The sequence below is a fragment of the Podarcis vaucheri genome, assembly GCF_965113315.1.
Source record: "Podarcis vaucheri genome assembly, chromosome: 14".
Classification (NCBI taxonomy): domain Eukaryota; kingdom Metazoa; phylum Chordata; class Lepidosauria; order Squamata; family Lacertidae; genus Podarcis; species Podarcis vaucheri.
Window position 1 is genome coordinate 42034780 of NC_138752.1, and position 21745 is coordinate 42056524.

Below are 21745 nucleotides of genomic sequence, written 5' to 3' on the forward strand. Positions count from 1 at the left end.
ATACCTTTCTTAGAAATCAGCCCTGATCAGTATTAACTATAGATCATGTCAGGCCAAACTAAGTTCAGTTAGGTCATTATGAAGGCATCAAAAGTGGCAATGCAAGCACCAAAGCTTGTCCCAGCCAGCAAAGTCAGTAAACAGGGATGATGAGGGTAGTACTTCAACAATATCTGGAGAAGCATCTCTGAAGTAGACTTAAGACTAGGGATGATTTAATGTATCAATTTCAATTTCTCTCAAGTTTCTCATTTTTTCCTAATCTTAAGTTCAGTTTTTCACATTTCCACTTCAGTTTCCATTTTATAAAAAATCCCCCTGGAAATTCATCACCATTTCAGTGTGAATTTTTAATATTCAGATTTTTGTATGCAATTTTTCCTAATACTTCCATTTTTAGAAAGCAATCTCACCCAATTGATTAAATCTTTGCATTTCATTTTAATGAATATATGCATTTGTAGGCATATTTTCCCCTAGGAAATGCATCTTTGTACATATTACTTGGCCCACAAGGTAGCAGTTTCAGAGAAATGTGAATTTTGAAAGATGTTCTTTCCATTCATGTATTATTTCAGAAAGTGTGACTTTTGGTAGATTTGCCTTTAAATGTGATCTGAATCAAATTTCTCCCTCATTCCTAATCAAGTCCACGAAAGACTGGGCTGGGATAAATTTGTTGGCATCTAAGGTGCCTCAAGACCTTTTGTTGATTTTGGCTGCAATGGAGTTACGTGCCTATACCTTCTAGAAATTGTGACAATTTAGATTTGTTATATTAGAGAGGGCGCGGGATGGGGGAAGCTATGCAAAGCATCCCATGACATACGATTTTCTGATTTCATCTTCCAGCTTCACATCCTCTAAGAATTTGTTGGCCACCATTTCCAAAGCATCCGTGGGCCATCTTTGGAACCAATCGATAGTGCAGCAGTTGATCAGCGAAGGGAACATTCGCAAGCGGTTCCGGAAAGCATCTCCAATTGGACTCATTGCTGCAATGGACATAATCATTATTTCTCAGACAAGCCCAGTCAAATGTTAGAAGAAATCAGAATGAAAAAGTAACTTATTTTTTTATCTGTACCTAAAACTATGTGCAAGTTTTTCTTCAAGCGTTCAGTAAAAAAGTTGTACATGGCCAGAGGGGTGGCTTCGATTCTCTTGCCTTCGGTCCTTGCCGCACCCTGCATTTTTTCAACGATGTCAGCCTTCTCATCTGCTGCAAAGATGTTAGGCACATCCCCCGTGTTCAATAGCATGTTAATGTCCTCCACAAAGGACTCGTCCTTTATTTGGTTATCACAAAATAAGAACACAGTGTTTTTGTTGGCCACCCCTGACTGCAACATGACCTTCTTGATATCCTCTCTCCAGTCATTTGTGGTGTAGAACTTTGTGATTTCGATCATGAAGAGTTCATACGAATTCATAAAGGTGCCCAGCTTGGTGGCGCTCTGTCGGCCACTTCCACCGATGCCCACCAGCAGCAAGTGGCCGTTATCCTGCTTCAGTACTCTGCATATCCTTGAGATATGCTCAATGGCAAATTTAAACATAACCAGAGACATGGGCGCCTTGCTGATCTGGTTGAACTCCTCCAAGTAGTATTCCATAACAGATGTCAGCTTGTTTAAGTCTGTTATTTCATCATAGATCTTTGCATCACTTTGTGGCTTAAAGTAGTCTCCAAAGAAGAGGCTCCGGATGTTATCGTCATGGATTTTTCCAGTTGGAGACAAGTGGCTTAATACCTATGGAAGACAGTGAGGAATACATAAGCAGTTTGGACTCCATCTGCCCACCACCACTCTGAAATAACAGATGTGGGAAGACACACTAAGAACATAAGTAGTACCCTGCTGGGTTGAATCAAAAGCCCATCTAGTCCAGCAACGCACTCCCAATGTGGCCATACAGATACGTCTTGGAAAGCTCTCAAAGAGGGTATGAGCGCAACAGCAGTCTCCCACTCATGATCTCCAGCAACTGGCATGTAGAACCATATTGTCTCTGGAACTACACGTGATATAGCTACCATGACTAGTAGTCACTAATAACCTTATCCTCTGTGAATTTGCCTAATTCCCTTTTAAAGCCATCCAAGTAGGCAGCCATCATTTCATCTTGTCATAGCCAACACCATAGCTTAACTATGCACTTTATCTGTCCTGAATCTCCCACTTTTCAGCTTGGAGGGTCCCAACTGCTGATATTACAAGAGGGGACGAAATGTTTCTTTATCAACTTTCTTCACACCGAGCATAATTTACATGCTTCCATCATGTTCCCCTTGCTTGCCTTCCCCCCCTCAAAACTAAAACCTATAGGGTGGTATCCAACCGAGTTCTACGTAGCATAGACCCACATTAATGGACCAGTTAGGCATGTTGCTTAACTTCTATGGTTCCACTCTGAGTAGGACCAACATAGCATACCACCCATAATTTATCAGTTGTAGTGTTTGTTTGTTTGTTTGTTTGTTTGTTTGTTTGTTTATGTATTCATCAATCGATCAATCAATCAATCAATCAATTGTGATGTAGCAACAATCCAAGAAAAAATCTGGGCAAAGATAAATGGCATCTGCTACGACTGACCACTCAAATAGAAGCCAGAGAATAAGAAGTGGATGTTACTTGAGTTCCATCCTTGAAATTTCCCAGTTCCAGAAAATTGCTGAAATCCCTCTGCCACTTTTGCACCATGCGAAACTGGGGTGGGGGAGCTCTTCTGCCCAATGCTACCAAAATAACAGTTGCTGTAAATATATCCTATTTTTCTCTCTTTATTCAAACAGCTCTCACTGCTTGAAGATGAACATACCTTATCAACACTCTGCTTGAAGCAATCAGAGGTGGTTTCTTTCACCATGTGAAAAAACACCTTCCTGTCCTCGTCATCTATTAAGCGGTCGTAGAAGACCCGATAAACTTCATGAATCCAAAGCCTGATCAGTTTCTCCCCATCCTATCAAAAGAAAGGAGGAACCTCAATCCATGCCTGGTTTTGAAGCAGATATGAACATAATCACACACACACATGGATCTTGATACTTCTTGACCACTGAGAGGTGGTAGCCAACCAACAGGAATTTAATCAGTAAATATTGTTATGGGTTTGGTGGTGGGATCCCCCCTAAACCCTAGAAATGAATAAACAGTAGGATTTTTTATTATTTGGAGTAGATTGCAGGTTGGCAGGAGCAGGGACCGAGCAACAGGAGCTCACCCTGTCGCGGGGATTCAAACCGCCGACCTTCTGATCGGCAAGCCCTAGGCTCTGTGGTTTAACCCACAGCGCCGCCCCCATCCCAGTTGGTGGCTTCTAGTGGGCCACAATTGCTCAGCCTCAGCTCTGCACTCCTCCATCTTCAATATACAATATTCACCTAATCTACAGAATTGTGTTGGAATCATTGCAATGTGGCAATAGATACAAAGTACTTGGAAACCTAAAGTGCAATTATAAATGCTAAGTTTTATGGTGATGATGGTGTCCCTGTTGATGAAATAAAAGCAAGTGTAGCTTTCACACCTGCAAATGGGTATGTGGGCAGAGCAACACTCCTCTGATGACCCGGGAGAAATCGCGCAGGTTGAAGACATAGTGAGATTTTGAAGGAGTCGGAAGGAAGTTTTCCACAGCCATCTTGTAAATGTTCATGGTAGCATGAACCATCATTTTGCCAAGCCTTTGAAAAGGAGCAAAAAATTTAAATGTAACCCTGAGCTTTCTTTCCACCATGCCCCCTGCCCCTAGGTTCTCTTTCCCCCCTTTACCATGGTGAAGAGTTGCAGACATCACTAGGGATGAGCAAATTTGTTAATTTCGGATTCTCATTTTCCCAATTTTATGCTCAGTTCTGCAAATTTCGACACTGGTTTGCAATCCCCCCCCAAACAATCATTAGCATTTTAGTGCTAATTTCTCCTAACATACACACTTTTGGATGTATTTGCCTAATATATCCATTTTTGCAAGCAATTTTCCCCAATATAATTCATTTCATGTTACTGTCAGAAATATATGCATTTTTGTGCATGGATTACCTTACTATATGTATTTTGCATACATAACCTGGTTGGAGAACTGCACTGTTAAGACTGGGAAAGTACAAAGGATTTTCTTTTGCACAACAGAAGTCCTCCCCCCACGCATCTATCCCAAACCCTCCCCAAATCTGCTCCAAAGGGTTGGCGGAACATGTTTAGGGGGAGTTTCATTTCACAAGCAGAAATCCTTGTTCTGAGACAATGGTTTAACTGGATACTGCTCATTATTTCTCCCCCATCCCCATTCATAATTCAGTGGCAGAGCACATGGCTTTACACATTAGTCCCTGGCATCTCCAGAACCTGAAACCCTGGAGAACTGCTGCCTGTCAGCGCAGACAGAACTAAGTTAGATGGACCAATGACAGCTTCCTATTTTGCTAACCATGGAGGTTCTTTATCAACCTCCTGATCCTAAATCAAGTGTCACTTCAGATAACAAACAAGCAACAGTACAGGATTATATAGCAAGAGCAGTGGCAGTAGTAGATAGTAGATAGATGTTGTTAGGAGAAATGAGTGGGAGTGGTGCATCCAAAATGTTGTGGAAAGAGTTAATGTGCTATGGAATCCTAGGATGTCACCACAGCAGGCAGTTTCTTTCAGTTAGGTGTGTTATCAAGTGCAGAGAGTGAGAGCAGCAGGAATTTGTTTTATACTGCTATGTGCCTAAGAATAAGCCTTTAAAATCTCATAAATCTGCCAGTTTCTCTCTCATATATATATACGTGTGTGTGTGTGTGTGTGTGTTTCCGTGCTTTTTTTCTGGGGGAACGCAGGGGTATGTGTAGCCCGAAATATTTTTTGAATCTAACAGGAGAAGAAACTAAATTTTATTTAAAAAATTAGTTTCTTCTCTAGCATGGTGAATTGTCAGTTCCGCTGCTACCCCCGATGGCGGCCTCATTTCCTGTCATGGTGTGTTTCCTGAGTCTCAGATGGAAGCGAGTGTTTAATGTGTGGAGTAGGAGTTGGAATCTAGCATGGTGATTGGTCAGTTTTGTTGTATTTGCTGTATTTATTTTTCCCAATCTGAACCATAAAATGGTGATTTTCTTTAGTCAAAATGAGAGTACCCCTAAACAATTTTTAAGAAAAAAAATCACTGTGTTTTAGTATACCAAGTAAAGTAATGTGTTATGTTTAAACTCCAAACAGAGAGTCTTGTGCAGTCTTTTCCACAAGGGAAAAAGAGAACTATACTTTTTTAAAGGGTACAATGACCTGGGGCAGTTTCTGCGTGTATAAATACCACAAAATGTGCTCTCTTGAAGAGAAGCACATTCCTTACGGTCCATTTACCTTAGAAAAGTGGCCTCAAACCCTTTGCTGAAGTGCCAGTCAACGATGGAAGCAAAGATCTTTGTTAAAATTTCATCGTCGAAGGCACTGATGGAAATAATGTTCAAGTGCCTTGTGAAACGTCCTGTAAGACACAAGGGAGGACACAGTAAGTCTCAATGCGGCTTTGCCATTCCTTCTGATGACCCCAAGCAGATACAGTGGTACCTTGGTTCTCAAACACCTTGGTACTCAAACGCCTTGGTTCCCAAATGCCGAAAACCCAGAAGTAAGTGTTCCGGTTTTCACACGTTTTTCAGAAGCTGAACCTCCAATGTGGTTGTCGGCTATTGTTTCCGGGGCGCCTGCACCAATCAGAAGCTGCGCCTTAGTTTTTGAACATTTCAGAAGTCAAACTGACTTCCAGAACGGATTAAGTCTGGTGCTTTTGTTTTTGCTATTTATTTTGCGTTTTTGTTTTTCAGGCTTTTTTTTGGTTAATTTGTTTTTGTGACTGTGTGGAACCCAGTTCAGCTACTGATTGATTGACTGTGTGACTGCAGAAAAGAATAAAAGGTTGTCCTATTGCATTTAATCTGACATCATACCTGTAATATCATTCCTTCCACCTCCAGGAGGCCCCATTGCTGAAAGGAACAGAACATCCACAATATCGAGCCTTGAGGTATCCTTCTTGTCGTACCAGTGGCCGTGATCAATCCATTGCCTAAGGAGTTCTATAGGAGGCTGGGCTCCATACACTTCCTTGGCAGGCATATTTAAGTCATCTAGGAAGAATATTGATTGAATATTATTTTCCGAAGACAAAAAAGAACTCCCTCTACCCCTCTCCCTCTACCCATCAACACAAGCAAGCAAAGAAAGGGCGTGGATAAGGATGAGGCTATTAGCCTCAATGGTCAGGGACAACAATGCTTCTGAACGCCAACACCGGGAGCAGAGGAGTGCTCCAGTGGCGTAGCGTGGGTGGTCAGCACCCGGGGCAAGGCAAGTAATTTGCGCCCCCTAACCCGTGGATTTGCGCCCCCTAACCCGTGGATTTGCGCACCCTAACCCCCAGATGTTGCGCCCGGTGCGGCTGGCCCCCCCTGCACCCCCCACGCTACGCCACTGGAGTGCTCTTGTGCTCAGATTCTACTTGCAGGCTTCCCAGAGGCATCAGGACAAGGAGGGCTGTTGGCCTGGTCCAGGAGGGCTCTTCTTATGTTCTCTAGAGAAAGGAACAGAGCCATTTCTAGATTAAACTTTTATTTGTATGCTACAACCGCCGTAAGAATGTTAATTGCTAGGAATTGGAAAGGGGATATGATACCAACAAAGGGAGAATGGCAAAACAAATTGTCTGAGTATTTGGAATCGGTAAAAACGACAGTGGCAATTAGGCATCAGCCAAACCAAAAATTTTAAAAAGAGTGGGAATGTGTAAAAGACTATTTGGAAAAACATTGTTCTCAAATTAAACCCTTGATACATTTCGAATAAACTTCACAAAGTTAAAAACAGATAGGTAAGTTATATATTCTGTAATAGAAAGGTAATAAAGATAAACAACACAGTTGAAAAGAGAAAGAGCATGATGGCACCTTCACCCGGCAGTATATTGCGCTCAGGAGCGGCAGTGGTTATACCTGTGATATACCACAGGGTGAAGGTGCCATTGCACTCTGGCCCTCAAACCAAGGGAGAAATGAGTTGTGAGGCACCAGAGCCGATGGAGCTTGTTTTTCACTTGATGCGCTGGGCACTGGCGGTGGAGGGACTCCCTTTGTCACCAGCGCCCAGCACCCCAAGGGAAAAACAAGCTGCATCAGCCCCAGCCCTATGAGGTGCCAGGGTGAAACCGCTGCCTCTCCAAACGAGGGAGCTGAGGCTGTTTCACCCCAGCACCTTGCGGGGCCAGGCTCAATGCACCTTGTTCTTCCCTCTGCTTTTCAACATTGTTTTGTTAGGGTGGTGATACATCACAATGTTGAAAAGTTGATAACACCCAGCTCTTCCCCCACCCCCTGGTCTTTCTCCCTCCCTCCCTACCTGGATTGAGGTCCCTGACAGCTTATTTCTGCAAAAGGAAGTACAGCTGCTGTTGTAACAGCATGCTTCAAAACTGTAATGTGTAGCAACAAAAATGTTTAAGATGTGATCTTACCTACAAATACAATAGCCTTTTTTCCAGCTGGTGGACCAAAAAGTCCTTTTCTTCTCCTGTCCAGTTTTGACATAATAATGTCCTGGGTCTGGTTGGCTGTAGTTCTGGCAGAGAAATTGATGAAGTTGGGAGTGTACTTTGTCTTTGGGAGATTAATCAGAAAGCTGTTGGTGATCGCTGATTTCCCTGTACCAGTGGTTCCCACGAAGAGCAATGGGATTTCATGCTCCACATAGGTTTTCAGGAAAAAACTCTGCCTGGCTGTTTCCATGGTTGGAATTATAAGCTCGGAGACCTGTCGTGAAGAGATGGTTAGGTGCAAAAAACACATCTTGCATATTTGAAAGTAGAAAAATCTGTATCACTGCAAGAAGGGAGTGTGTGCATGAGAAAGAGAGATAATGTATTTATGACCTGTACATTGCAAGGATCCTGGTGGGGTGGCATATACATTGCACACCAGGCATGCAATGGAAGCTGGTCCATTAGGGTAAATGGGGCACTGCCCCACCAACCTTACTCTGTCCTCAACTAGCCACCACTTGCCCGCCTTCTAACTTACAATACTGTCATCTTCCTGCTCGTTCCTTAGTCTAAGTGTTGCCCCTGTATAACTCAGCAGGGAAAAGGATGGGGACAAAACTAGAATTAGTTGGCTCTGCCTTTCATTGGCTCTGGCTCCACCTACTGTTTAGCCTTCCTGCTATGCCTTCATGTGTACCTGCATATGCATGCACAGACTGTAGGATCTCTATCAATGAAGTGTTTCCACCCACCGTTGGGGTGGGCTGCAAGTTTTGCAAACTTGTCTTCTTAGGGCAGAGCTTGTGCTTTGCTCCATAGGAGTGAGCGGTGACTATTCATTTCCTGGGAAGACAACCGGTATAATAATGCAGTACTGAGAGTTGTTTATATTTGCTATTGTTGTGAATTGTTTTGAGCTCAACTTGAGGGTTGGGAACACAGCAGACAAAAATTTAACCAAATCAAAGTGGAGATGCTGCTGAGGGAGGGGGTGGACCAAGCCTACGCCCTGTCCATTATTAGGCTTTTGGGAACTGACTGCTTTTAATGAAAGGGCTATTGTAATTATGCATATGTTTTTAATGTTAAGTATAACTGGCTTAATTCACACATAAACAGAAAATGTATGTGTATTAATGAAGGTTTTAAATGGAAAATGGCTAAATATGTGATGCTGCATTGGGGTTTTTTCACAGTAGTTTTCTAAAAGACTCTGAGCTCTTGCTGAGTTGATAATTAGCTAGTTGTTGTTTTCTGCTAGCTAACATGTCAGTGTTGTAACCTTAGATCAGGTGAAAAAGGTATTTGGTTGCAAATCTCCATTTTGAAGTTGCCTTTAGTCTTTTGTCTCAAACTGTGTGGAAGTAAGGATGTGTAAATGACCCTTTGAGTTACAGAGGAAACAGCTCCAGGGAAAATGGATGCTGTGGGAGGAGAAAGGCCTTTGTTTGGATAATTTCATATTATCTAAGATGCTGAGCCTGTGCTGTACATCACAATACGTTGTATGGATAGTTGGGGTGTACCTTTGAGGCTTATGTTCTGTTTTTAAAGAATTCTACAAGTAAAAGTTGACATGATATTTTATTCAATGATTTCTTCCAAAAGGAGTCAGTTAATATGCATCCAGTTGCTTCAAACTGCACGATGTTAATATATGTAGTATTTCAAATATAATTTATATTTATATATAGTCCTAGTTTTGTACGTGTTTAATTGCTTTTCAGTGATATTTTCCCTATATATTCATTGTTCCTATTTTATCTGTCCGTGTCAGCGAAAAAGGCAGGAAATAAATAAATATAATGATCACAATAACAATTAGCCCATCAAGGCTTTCAACCTGATGTCACAATGATGTGAGGTCATCCCATTCTGCCCTTGCAGACCTTGTGATGCACAATATTAATTAGCCCATTAAGGCCTTCCCCATCATCATAGTCCCAGCCCTACACCTGCTAAAACTTCACTGTTTTTCTTGGTCATTCCAGAAAGTGTGATGGAATGTTGAGAACAAGCTCTTACATTCATTGATTTGGGACTGGGGAAAATCTTGTTCTTTAACCAGTGTTTCTAAAGCGGAACACAAAAATCCAAAATCGAAACTGTCCCATTCAACTTTATTAAAAATAATAAATGAAGCCACAAGCAATTATTAACAAAGCCATCAAGAATCACCTCTCCCTCTTCTTTTTTAATTAAAGAACGGAGGTTTCATTATTTCAACTATTCACACACCTCTTAACACTGTAGTTTCTAAGCAGTGTGCAATGATGCTAGAAATGAGATACAAAGGAGATAAGTGATTAAAAGTATGAACTGTGTATTGATTTGTAATGTTTTGTTGGGTCTCTGGACCCATAATAAAGATTGATGATGATGATGATGATTAAAAAGCAACCTCAGCTGAGGATTGAACATGGGACTTTCTGAATACAACCCATAATAACAAATGGTTCTATCCAACTTAGTTTTACTCAGAGTAGACCCCCTTGAAAGTAATGGTCAGGACTTGTTAATTTGGCCAATCAGATAAGGTCAGCCTGAGCAATTATGAGGCAATAAATGCAAATGGTTTACCTTTACTCCAGCAGGGATGGTTTGCTCTTCTTTTGTAATGTACTCTGTCCAATTATTCCACTGTCCACTGGCTATCTTGTGGAAGTAAAAGTCGTACACGGTCCCTGGTTGAGGGGGAAAGGCCATCAGGAAAGCTCAGTTCAAGGCAGCAAGGCTGACTTTGGGTATTATTTCAGACTGCAAAATTTGGATATGTTTCTACATATGCCTTCTAACCAAACAGAAACAACCCAAATGCTGCCAAATCATGCTTTTGGTAAAGAAGGGCAGCTACAGCAGTAGCCCACCAATAATTTCTATCCTCCAGTTGTGTAACAATAGCAGCAACTCCCCATTCAACACACCACTTTCAAATTACACTGCAAAAGTAAAGAAAAAGTAAAGAAGACCAGGAATGGATTTTCTGTGAACTGGGTTCTGATACTGAAAACAAATTCCTAGGTGGAAAAATTGCACTCAGAGGCAGGGACGGAAGGCTGTCAATTTCAGTTCTCTTTCAGTTACTCTAAGGATATCAGAGAGTTCCTATGACCTTCCAGATATTGTTGAATACGAACTCTCATCATACTTCTTCTATTATTATTATTGTTGTTGTTGTTGTTTTGGATTTATGACCTTTGTATGAACATGCACAATTTTATGAATTGTTGCATACAACTCTGGGATTCTTCAGGTTGAAGGGTGCGGTATAAATTAAATAACAGCATAAATAATCCCAGGTCATTCTACTTGGAGCTTATGAAAACTGAGGATTCCCCATCCATGGTGTTCAGGATGATCAGCTCCTTTCTTAATCTCTGGGACCTATTACAAAACAATTCAATGCCCATACTGGAGTTATGATGCTTCATGATGTATAAACAAAGCCAATTATTTAAATTTGCCAAGTGTATTTTAAACAGACCTCTATCTGGAAAAATGTTGTTCTTCGTCAGCTTTACGCTTTTGGGACGTGGGTGGTTGTCGTCCATTCCCATCAAAACTTCCCGGTAATAATGGTCGAATTTTTTCCTTCCCTCAGCGTTGATGGTGCCCCCGATGGTCCACACCAAGGCGAACAGGAAAAGTCCCTGCAGCCACAGGGTGATCTGCTGGCTGGACATGGTCTCGGAATCGTCTTCGCCGGAATTCCTTATTTCATCTATTTTTAAAAAAGAGCAGATGAAGATTGTTCTTAGAAGGCATAGTCAACAACGTCAAATGGTGTGTGTGTGTACCACATCATGTGTTCTATTATGCAGGGCAGGCCTTACCTGCCCCCCCAATATTTTATTCAAGTTGGCACCCCTGCTGCAAACACTTTCAGTTCCCACTCTTCTGCTGTTTGTTTGCTCAGATACTGATTCAAGCAAGGGGTGTCATCTCACATCACAATCCTATATTAAATTTATATTGAGCATATCTGGTGCACAGAGGGCCTTTCAGCTGATGTGAGTCAACAGGGAGAAAGGAGAAGTTGTTAGGTGAACAAACTGGACAGGACAATGTTCTGGGATTTAAAATTAGGCCACAACTTTATTGATTCCAGGTGTAGGTTGGATTTGGCTAAGGCACTGGAGGGCTGGTGGACGGCTGGCCCATGATAGAGTCGACCCTAGGGTCTACACAGAACGACCCTCCCAAGCCACTGAAGAAAGCTCTGTGGCCCATCTGCCATACACCTTGGCTTTTGGACAGAGACTTCCAACTAGACCCTTCTAAGGGGTACCCTCTTATTGCACTGTTCTGTGGTGGGGTAGATGCACCACTGCACCCCCCTGATGTTAGACTTAAAGGATTCCATGCAAGGCCTTCTCTGCTAAAATTGTGACTATTGCTATGGGGAAGGCAAAACCTGCAAATAATGCTAATCTGTTTGCAGACAAATTGTCATTGCTGACCAAAATTTCAGTAATTAAATAAATGTTTTACCTAGAATGATGTTTTTATTTCAAACAATACCTATTGCAACCGATTTACTGTTTAAAGAATGGCAAAAAAGATTTATCGAAGTTTTATGGAAATATAAAAAACCACGAGTTAAAATGAAAGTACTGCAGAGACTGGGACTGCCTGATTTGAAATTGTACTTTGCAGCCTGTTGCTTAGTGTGGATGAAGGAGTGGGTGATCCTAAGAAGTAGGAGGATTTTGCAACTAGAAGGTCATGATTTATGGTTTGGATGACATGGATATCTGTGGTATGACAAGGTCAAAGTGAATCTGGACTTTAAAAATCATTTTGTTAGATGCACTATATTGAGAATCTGGAATTGAAATAAACCTATGTTGTACTGTATACGAAGATACCCTTATGGATTTCAATGCAAGATGCATTTCATATGGAAAGAGGTGACAGGTAAAGAGAAATGCATAGCCTAGGGAGGCCAGATGACTTCACCTATTACAGCTTTTCATTGTATAGGTTTGTTAGATTGTGCATTGCTTCCTATTAGGAAAGTGCCAAAGCTATGTACAGCTGTTATTCTCGTTTGTGCCAGAGCATTCCTACACCCCACTCTTCCTGAACTAGAATAATTTTTTTAAAAAAACATATGCTTTACTACAGTTTTAAGTTTCTTCAGTTCATTCCTTTGCACACACATACCAGTGTGTTCTGCAGCTTAACCTGGACCCAGCTGAAAACGGGCTTCCTCAATGACATTTCCATATATTTCTGGGGCACAAATTAGTTGGGAGAACTAACACAGTTGTTCCCACAATCTTATGGCGCAGCAAGGTGGGGGTGGGAGAGTGGGAAGATGAAGCTCACAGGATCCTTACCGAGCAAAGCAGTATACAGTGTCATCATGGAATGAGTGAGATGGATGGGTGATGTCTGAACCATGACCCTGCAATGATGGCGAATAAATTCCAAACAAGGCTGAACTAGCCACATGAACAAGTCGTCAACCTGGAAGTTGGAAAAGGGTAAATGGCTTTCAAATGCAGCAGAAGTTACATTATTACCAATAGGAACAGTTTGCTAACAGTCAATATGCCAAGCCGGACCAATACATTTTGCTGCTTCAAGAAAAAAGCAAAAACGAACGGTGCCTCTTCAGTCCCATTATATGTACAGCAGCCAATTGAACTGGCAGCTGAGTCTTACAATGGGGCAGCATTCTCCACAGCATCTGAGGGTAGCAGGCTCACTTAGGAGGCGCATGACAGGCAAAATGGCACAGCAAGGCAGGGGGGTGGGTAAGCGGGAAAATGAAGCTCACAGGACCCTTACCAAGCACAAGCTTTGCTGCTGCTGCTCCTCACTCTCCAGGACTTTTTGCCTGAGGCAGTTCCATTATGTCGCCTAGTACATGGCCAGCTCTTCCAGTACAGGTGGTAAGACTACCATCACAAAGCTAGAGTGCCCATGGGACCCTCAATTACTGCTGTTCCGAAGGGTCTAGAAGTGGTTCTCCTGGAGGAGCACAGCTGTAACACTCCACAGTGGTATCTCTGCCATTTACCAGGAGGGAGAGAGGGAGATGGTGGGGAGACTGGTGCAGTGCAAGAGGAATGTCAGGAGTGCTGGAGGGGCTGCGCTGCTGCACCTGCACCACCCGGATCTCCACGCTGCCTTGTGCCCCCCGCCCCGTCCTGGGAACTAGTGTTATAGCTCCACTCCACTGGGTTGAAATAAAAAAATTCCTTCCAGTAGCACCTTAAAGACCAACTTAGTTCTTGGTATGAGCTTTTGTGTGCATGCACACGAAAGCTCATACCAAGAACTAACTTAGTTGGTCTTTAAGGTGCTACTGGAAGGAATTTTTTTATTTTGACTATGGCAGACCAGCATGGCTACCTATCTGTAACTGGATCCACTGGGTTGGTTATTGATGGTATATATTTGCATAAACATTGGATAGAGTGGAGGTTGGTCATGTATCCTATTATACAAAGGACAGTCCCCTATCTGAAGAGCTGTCCAGTACAAGTTCGATTACAGTTTAATTAACCCTTAAAAGGAGAACAGGTTTGTCCATTGACAGGTAGCACCTGAATGAGCATGCACAAAGGGCACTTGGACACAGTCTCCCTCACCCTAGTGGGGTGTATTGCATTATTAAAAAAAATTATAGTATTTATGTCTAAATTTGCACCTATGCATATTAATTAGCATATGGGAATTTTGTGCAAATCTATGCCTTGGGGGGGGGTGCATTTCCCCTTCTTTTGGTGCCATGCTAATAGAGTGACAATTACCAGGGAGACCCATCTTGGCTATGAGACATAAATGAGAGCTATTACATGACCATACATGTCTCAGGGCAAGCTTACAAGAGATAGGCCCTTCCTGGTGGTAGTGCCAAGATGGCAGGACCATTGGTTCCAAAATGGTTACATTATTAAATGGCTCTATCATCAACATGTCTCTCCCAAGGTGAAAACAAACTCTGCTCAGTTGTCACGTAAGAGGCAAAACGAGAGCACTTACCACTCCACCTACACTGCAAACAGCACAGAGCAGTTTTCTAGCTATGCGGCCACAGCAACAACTCATCCCCCTCCCCATATTGCCTTTCTGCCCACTGCAGTTGTTCTCTTGTATGAGACACTTGTCAGTTTCTAACTTCCAGATTAGATTATTCCAATGTGCTCTACATCTTCAAGGGGCTCTTCAAGGGGTTGTCCTTGAAGATGACTCAGAATCTTCAAACGGTCCAAAATCCAGCAGCCAAACCAATGTTTAGATCCTCTTTAGATTTCAAATAATTCCAGCTGCACTAGTTGGTAGTTCATTTCTAAGCCCAATTCAAGGTGCTCACATTAGTGTTTAAGATCCTAAGTGGCCCAGGCCCCAAACCTCTGATGAAAGCCCCACATCATCATCATCATTATTATTATTGTTGTTATTATTATTATTAAATTATAGGCCCACAAACCAGTTCTCTGTGTTCGGTGTTCAAGTTTGGAGGCAATGTGTTCATATAAGAATCCTTCAGAGGCTTCCAGCCTAACTGGTGAGGTTCCATGTAGATCATACCACACCTGGAAGAATTAACAGTTTTGTCGCACAAATTTGCTTGCAATGAGGGGGTAAGACTTATGAAAGTTGACTCAGCCTTCAGATGACACTGGGCAATTGCTAGGATTCTTCTGGCACCTTACAAACTTAACAGATTTACTGTAGCTGGATCAATTCCCTCTCCTCACCACCATTCCTAGGCAGAAATAGACACCTATTTTTCCTCTCTTTGACACTGGAAGGGGACCAACTCTGGACCTTTTTGCAACGTCATGAAGGAAGCCTGTAAGGTCAGGTCTCTCTCTCCCTGAACATGGATCTCTTTCTCCAGCATCATGGTATTTGTCCCTTCTCCCTATGTGGTTTTCCCTGATCAATACTTCTCTCCTGCTCTCCCTCCCCTCCTGCCTCTCTCTCACACACTGTTCCATACAGCTCAATCTCTCTGAATAGTGTAAGAGATTTCAGGAATGCCAACAAAGACTCCAATTTTGGTTTCTTTGGAAGGAATGTCATTGGATCTTTGTGATATAAGGCTTTATTTTCACATACAAACAGGCTGGGCATTACGATGAAAGGCCTCACAGCATTAGCACTCCAACAGATATTGCTTTTTCCCCTTTAGGCTTCCTTTCAAAGCCATAGCTTTGGACTCAGCATGGAGAGAAAACCAAATGTTTTGTGTCTTCCTAGCTCCTCCAGAAGAGAGCAGGGAAGACTGGCCTCTGGGCCTGATGCTCTCTTACATCTTGGATGCCCTGGCCTCCAGCCACATGGGGCTTCCTTCTAGAAACATTACCAGGTAGTTGTTTCTATGGCAAACTCTTGAATCTGACAAACAGGTCATGTAAAAATGGGGAAGGACTGCATCCCAGTCGCAGAGCATCTACCTTAAATACAGAAAATGAACGGAGAATTGCTGACAACATCAACAATATTGAGCAAGGTGGACCAATGGTCTGACTCATGACAAGGCAGCATCCTATGTTACTAAGATGTCCAAGAGAATTGCCTAGGGCCATTAACTCCACAAAGAGCATACAGATAAAATTATGTATGTATGTATACATACATAATTTTATCTGTATGCTCTTTGTGGAGTTAATGGCCCTAGGTATGTATGCACCAATCCTGTAACAATATAGAGAGGCACACAAAGCTGCTATTGGCTCTGCTTGCAAAAGTTACCTGCTGACAGTAGCTGGAGATGCTTGTTCCAGATCTTCTGGCTCAAACATTAAGCTCATCTTTGCACTCATCTGAATTATTTCACCACTCATTAGGCACAGCTAGAATGAAAACATCATGTAACCATGGTTCAGTCATGTGTACGGTAGGGATTGTGACAGGACAACTTGCACAATTGTAGCATGTGTCACGCAGAGTTTCAGTCATTTTACAGACACGCACATGAACAACAGTGACATTCTGTAAGAGGATGAACATCATTCGTTTGCTTCTTCTCATACTTCCATGCTTGAGAGCAAAAGATAATGAAAGGTTTGCGTGTAATGTTTAACCATGATTTAGCATAAGAAGGGCATTTCCCTCTCTCCTCTTCCAGCATGGCTGCACTGGAAACTTCTTTTTCCATTTTATATTAATCATAGTTTAATGTCTGCATGCATGTGCATGTGCATGTGTGTGTGCACGCACACACACACACAAACACACAGAGATATTAAAAAGACAGTGGGTAGTAGCCAATGATAGTCCTACTAAGAGTAGACATGTAGAAATTAATGCACAGAACTTAGATATTTAATTGGAAACCCAGAAGGCCATGATTCAAAGAGCTATTTGTGTATTAGAAGCCTATAGCAAACTATCTAGTATTAGATAAATATTTCCCTGACTGTAATCTAAAATAATTAAGACAGGCGTTGTGATGTAAACACCTTCCCTTGAAATTTGCTTTGAGACTCTTGTAAAAAGCAATGAATGAATTTAAATCATTGCCATCTTGCATTAGAACAGTGTTATTCTATACTATTCTATATGGGACGCGGGTGGCGCTGTGGGCTAAAGCCTCAGCGCCTAGGGCTTGCCGATCGAAAGGTCGGCGGTTCGAATCCCCGCGGCGGGGTGCGCTCCCGCTGCTCGGTCCCAGCGCCTGCCAACCTAGCAGTTCGAAAGCACCCCCGGGGGCAAGTAGATAAATAGGTACCGCTTACCAGCGGGAAGGTAAACGGTGTTCCGTGTGCGGCTCTGGCTTGCCAGAGCAGCGTTGTCACGCTGGCCACGTGACTCGGAAGTGTCTCCGGACAGCGCTGGCCCCCGGCCTCTAGATGTGAGATGGGCGCACAAACCCCAGAGTCTGTCAAGACTGGCCCGTTCGGGCAGGGGTACCTTTACCTTTTATTCTATACTAGAGATTGTTGCCTCTGATTGCTTCAGTTGCCAAAGCTGCTTACACCTACCAGACCCCCACATGCTTGCCAATCTCCTGCCTGCTTCCTTTACACCAGGCCAACCCCACTCCCTTTATCCCTCACCAAACCCCTTTCCTATCCCTTAACCTTGCCAAACCCACTGAGCGTCAGAGTGAGGTGGGCAGCAGCAGGGCTTGACTGGAATGCTCACACATTGTGCTGCAGTTCCCACAGCTGCATATTTGTGGTCATGCAAATTACAGTATGATGACATGCTTACATATTTAAGAAAGAGCTACAGAGACTCTCTGCTTCCCCACTTCTACAGATATGCTTTGCTTTTGATAACAGCACAGTCTTAACCATGTCTACTCAGTTCAATGGGGCTTAATTCCAGATATATGAAGTTAGTGCTTATCTTAAAGCAAATAATGCAGGTTATTTAAAAATAACTACAATAATCAATGAACCAGTTGCAATCAACCACTGGGTGTGGTTCCCACAGCTTCTTACTACCATATGTGTCTAGTGGTACATCTAGAAAATTGCTTCCAGTTGATTCAGTGCAGTCCTCATTCTACACTTCTTACAGTGTAATGATTCTGAATCCACAAACGAGAGGAAGGAAGAAGAGCTTGCAAGAACTTTATTCTTCAAACATGTGCAGCAGCCTCTAGGCCAGTGGTGGCCAAACTTGGCCCTCCAGCTGTTTTGAGACTACAATTCCCATCATCCATGACCACTGGTCCTGTTAGCTGGGGATGATGGAAGTTGTAGTCCAAAAGCAGCTGGAGGGCCAAGTTTGACCACCACTGCTCTAGGCCTTTGGAACTGCTTGAATCATGCAATCTTAGAGTAAGTCCTCAAATTACCATCTTAATACTAAGGTAATAAAACTCTAAATTACAAACTCTACCATTACAGCCATGGCACTTACCTTCTTGTTATCATCTAACACAGTGTTCATGTTCTCTATCCAAACAGCATCAACAGGACCATCAAAGACAATCCACTTCCTCTCTTCTGTTGTAGAGCTGGCTTGTTCTCTGAAGGTGGTTGCAAGAACGCCATCTGTCCATTCATGGCTCACAGGGTCAAAACACCCATACAACTGTCCCATGGTAATAGCTTTTGGATTAATAATTCTATATTCAACTGCAGATTCTTCTGTTGAAGGGTCTGAGACAAAAAAAGTATCTTAGGTTAGCGACAAGGGAGGAATTCAATTCTCATTTAAAGGTGAATCTGCCTAATTTGTACTTTCTGAAAAACACTTGAAATTCTCTGAATTTTGCAATGCAGCTCTGCAGCTAATTAGTGTGTACAAAAATGCATATGCTGAATCAGGGGGAAGTGCTCTGCAAAAATGTGTATCAGGCAAAATGTGTCAATTAAGGGACATTCACTAAATGGTGACAGATTTTCATGTGGACTTTTAACAATAAATATTTGCAAACTGAGGTGAAATGTGGAGAACTAAACAAAAGATTAGAAAAGTGAGAAATTGGGAGAATCTAAAATGGACAGATTTGCCAATTCTGATCTCTGACTAGTTAGAAGGCAAACTCACTGGCAGAAATTGGTGCCTAAAAAGCCTTGCTATCCCAAAGCTATTTCTCAGGCCAAAAGTAGATGTTACACTCTTGGTGTATATTATTTTTCCCCATTTCTTTTTTTAAATTCAAAGACTTGGAGTCCCTCTTCAGTTACCCACCTTTAATTGACCCTGAGATCCAAGACATTTTGCAGGCTGAGGCAGAGCAGCAGCCCCATCAACCAAGGCCAACTAAGTTATTTTGGCACCAGGGCCACAAAACCCCAAAACACCTCTCCTCCTCCCTGACTTAAAAAATACAGTAATAACAAGTTAAATAATGAACAATTTGCTGCCCTTTCATTACATCCTCTCATCCTTCACTTCGACTGATGGCAGAGCTAGCCCTACTCCTACTCAGAGTATACTCACTGAAATTAATGGATCTCAGTTAGTTATGTTCATTAACTTCAGTGGAACTACTCTGGGCAGGCACAACCATGTTTGTACCACTTAATAGGTGAACATCAATTTCAATGCCTCCTTGAAGTACAGAGAGGAGAAAAAACAACACTCAGTCTAAGCATACACTCTGCCACAGAAGAAGTGACAAAGACAAGGAAGAAACAGAAAAAGATAGTAGATGGGTTAAGTTCAGATGGCAGACTGAGAAAACAATTTTTGAGAGTTCCAAGGGGAAATAGTCCAACATTTTCAGAACACTGGGAACAAAAGATGGCTTTGGCTTAATAAAATGTGTAAGTGGTTTTACTGCTTATTCAACTCAAGGTTTGGATCAAAGTAAGACACGTTTCTGCCAATGCAACCTTTAATTTGTCTTCCAGACAATTGAAATTCTCTGTTGTGTAGAGTGGAAACAACAGCATTAGCAATTTTCCATTCTTGCACCTATAACCTTCCTCTGTACTCCAACAACAGGCAATTTTTTGGGGGGGGAGTGCTCAAGAGGTAAGCTTTCTCTTTCAAGATCAGCCTTGCTATACAGGATGCAGCAGATAGGTGCTTATTTATTTCCTTTCATTTGTGAATTGCTTGCTGTGAAATGTCTCAAAGCAATTAACAATTAAAACATCAGAAATAAAAACCTATATGAAAAGATTTCATTTTAAAAAAATAAATAATTTTGTGCACAGAAAAATAACTTCTAATCCAGCACAGATACAGACTGCAATGAGTATATCAATTTAAAAAGGCTCCTTGAAATGGGAAGGTGTCAAAAGATAATAGGTGACTTCTGTACATGGTGGGGTAGTTCCAAAGGTTGGCCACTACAACACTGAAGACCCAGATTCTATATCTTATAGAATGGACCTCCTAATGAGATGGTGTCTGCTGGAGACCATCTTCTATAGAGCACAGTGATTGGTTGGATATATAATAGGTGATGTAATCTTTTAAGTAGTTTGGTCCCAAGCTGTAGGGGGGCTTTGTACCAGCACCATGAATTTAGCCTGATAGTTAATTGGCAGGTAATAACTAGCTTCAGTCCAAAACATCTGAAGGGCACCAGATTGGGGAAAGAGAAGATGAAGTTAAAGTTCTTTTTTAAATTAAGAAGGGATTGGGCAGAATTAAATTTGACATGTACCTTGGCTCAGATCCCCAAGGGCCATAGCAAGCACTTTGTAGGCGTAGGTTTTTCCTCCCATTGGCTCCCCGACAATCATATAGCCATGACGAACCATCATCATTTCATAAATCTGTGCCAATGAAATAAGTGTTAAAAATACATTGCGTAGATGAGGTTTTATGCTTTATAAGGGCATCAGAAATCCACAGAAGTGTGAAGACATGAATATATTCAATAATAAATAAATCCTCAAAGCACTTTGAGACACGCTCAGCATTGTTTCATAGGAACTGTGCAAATATGAAAGGTGTAGCCTTAAGTCAAGAAACTAAATAAGGGAAATCAATAAAGCCAAAGTTGGCTCAGTAACAAAGACAGATTAGTGGCTCCATCCACCAAAGTTGGCCTACAATTGAGGGAGGGGTAAAGGATCTGGCCTACATATATATTTCCAGTGTGCAAATATTCAAACTAAAGAAACCTGAATAATTTTCCCAATAAACCATGGAACTGGTTGAAGATTAATTTTTGCGATATTGTTATTCAGTGCCTGAATGAAGAGATCATAATCTGGTCGAGGTAGAATCACTCCAGGAAATAAATCAGATATGATTCCCTGTGAAATGAAAGAAGAAGAAAAAATAATATGCAGTTTAAGAGCAGGAACTTCTGGTTGTACACAAACATGATTCAAGCTGTTCTAAGCAAATGAAAATAATCTTTCTTCTTAGTTAATCATAACACTGTAATCAACATTTGCTTGCCTACATTCATGCAGCAACAGTTCACGTTATTGGTATCTAAATGACTTCATCTATTATCTTACCTGAAACAGAGGGACATCTTGTGCCAAGAATTTAGCTAAGTTAACATCCAGTAGAGCCCTGAGCAGCAAGACACTTTCATTTTCATCTGGGTACTTCAGTTTTAAGTTTCCTGCTGCTGTCAGGACCGATTTTACAGCACGCATCCCATAGTCGTAATGATGCTGCGATGATAACTGTTCAGAGCAAAGACGATAGGTAGCAACAATCTTCTGGGCAAGACTGTGAAAGATTATACAACATGTTACAATTTATGGACAGCAAACACAATGGAGAAAAGAGGATAAAATGTCTGCATCATGTATAAATAGATGAATAACAGATATCACCAAGTAAGTTTAAAAAAGATTAAGTGACAAATCAAATGACA

The 21745-nt window shown here is 41.9% G+C and overlaps 1 protein-coding gene across 7 annotated transcripts in view; it reads right to left on the minus strand.

Moving 5' to 3' along the window:
- The window catches only part of DNAH3 (dynein axonemal heavy chain 3), an 89384-nt gene that overhangs the window by 19202 nt on the left and 48437 nt on the right, over nucleotides 1-21745 (minus strand). For all 7 annotated transcript variants that reach the window (XM_082200001.1, XM_082200005.1, XM_082200000.1 and 4 more), the window contains exons 34-49: nucleotides 21378-21597; nucleotides 21033-21167; nucleotides 20570-20681; nucleotides 18364-18605; nucleotides 16243-16343; nucleotides 14972-15077; nucleotides 12870-12999; nucleotides 11012-11248; nucleotides 10108-10211; nucleotides 7504-7798; nucleotides 5945-6124; nucleotides 5358-5481; nucleotides 3538-3694; nucleotides 2827-2970; nucleotides 1088-1754; nucleotides 830-995 (exon numbers count right to left, since the gene is read on the minus strand). In XM_082200001.1, coding sequence (XP_082056127.1) covers nucleotides 830-995; nucleotides 1088-1754; nucleotides 2827-2970; nucleotides 3538-3694; nucleotides 5358-5481; nucleotides 5945-6124; nucleotides 7504-7798; nucleotides 10108-10211; nucleotides 11012-11248; nucleotides 12870-12999; nucleotides 14972-15077; nucleotides 16243-16343; nucleotides 18364-18605; nucleotides 20570-20681; nucleotides 21033-21167; nucleotides 21378-21597 — 3120 coding nt within the window. The remainder of the gene's footprint in view (nucleotides 1-829; nucleotides 996-1087; nucleotides 1755-2826; nucleotides 2971-3537; nucleotides 3695-5357; nucleotides 5482-5944; nucleotides 6125-7503; nucleotides 7799-10107; nucleotides 10212-11011; nucleotides 11249-12869; nucleotides 13000-14971; nucleotides 15078-16242; nucleotides 16344-18363; nucleotides 18606-20569; nucleotides 20682-21032; nucleotides 21168-21377; nucleotides 21598-21745) is intronic.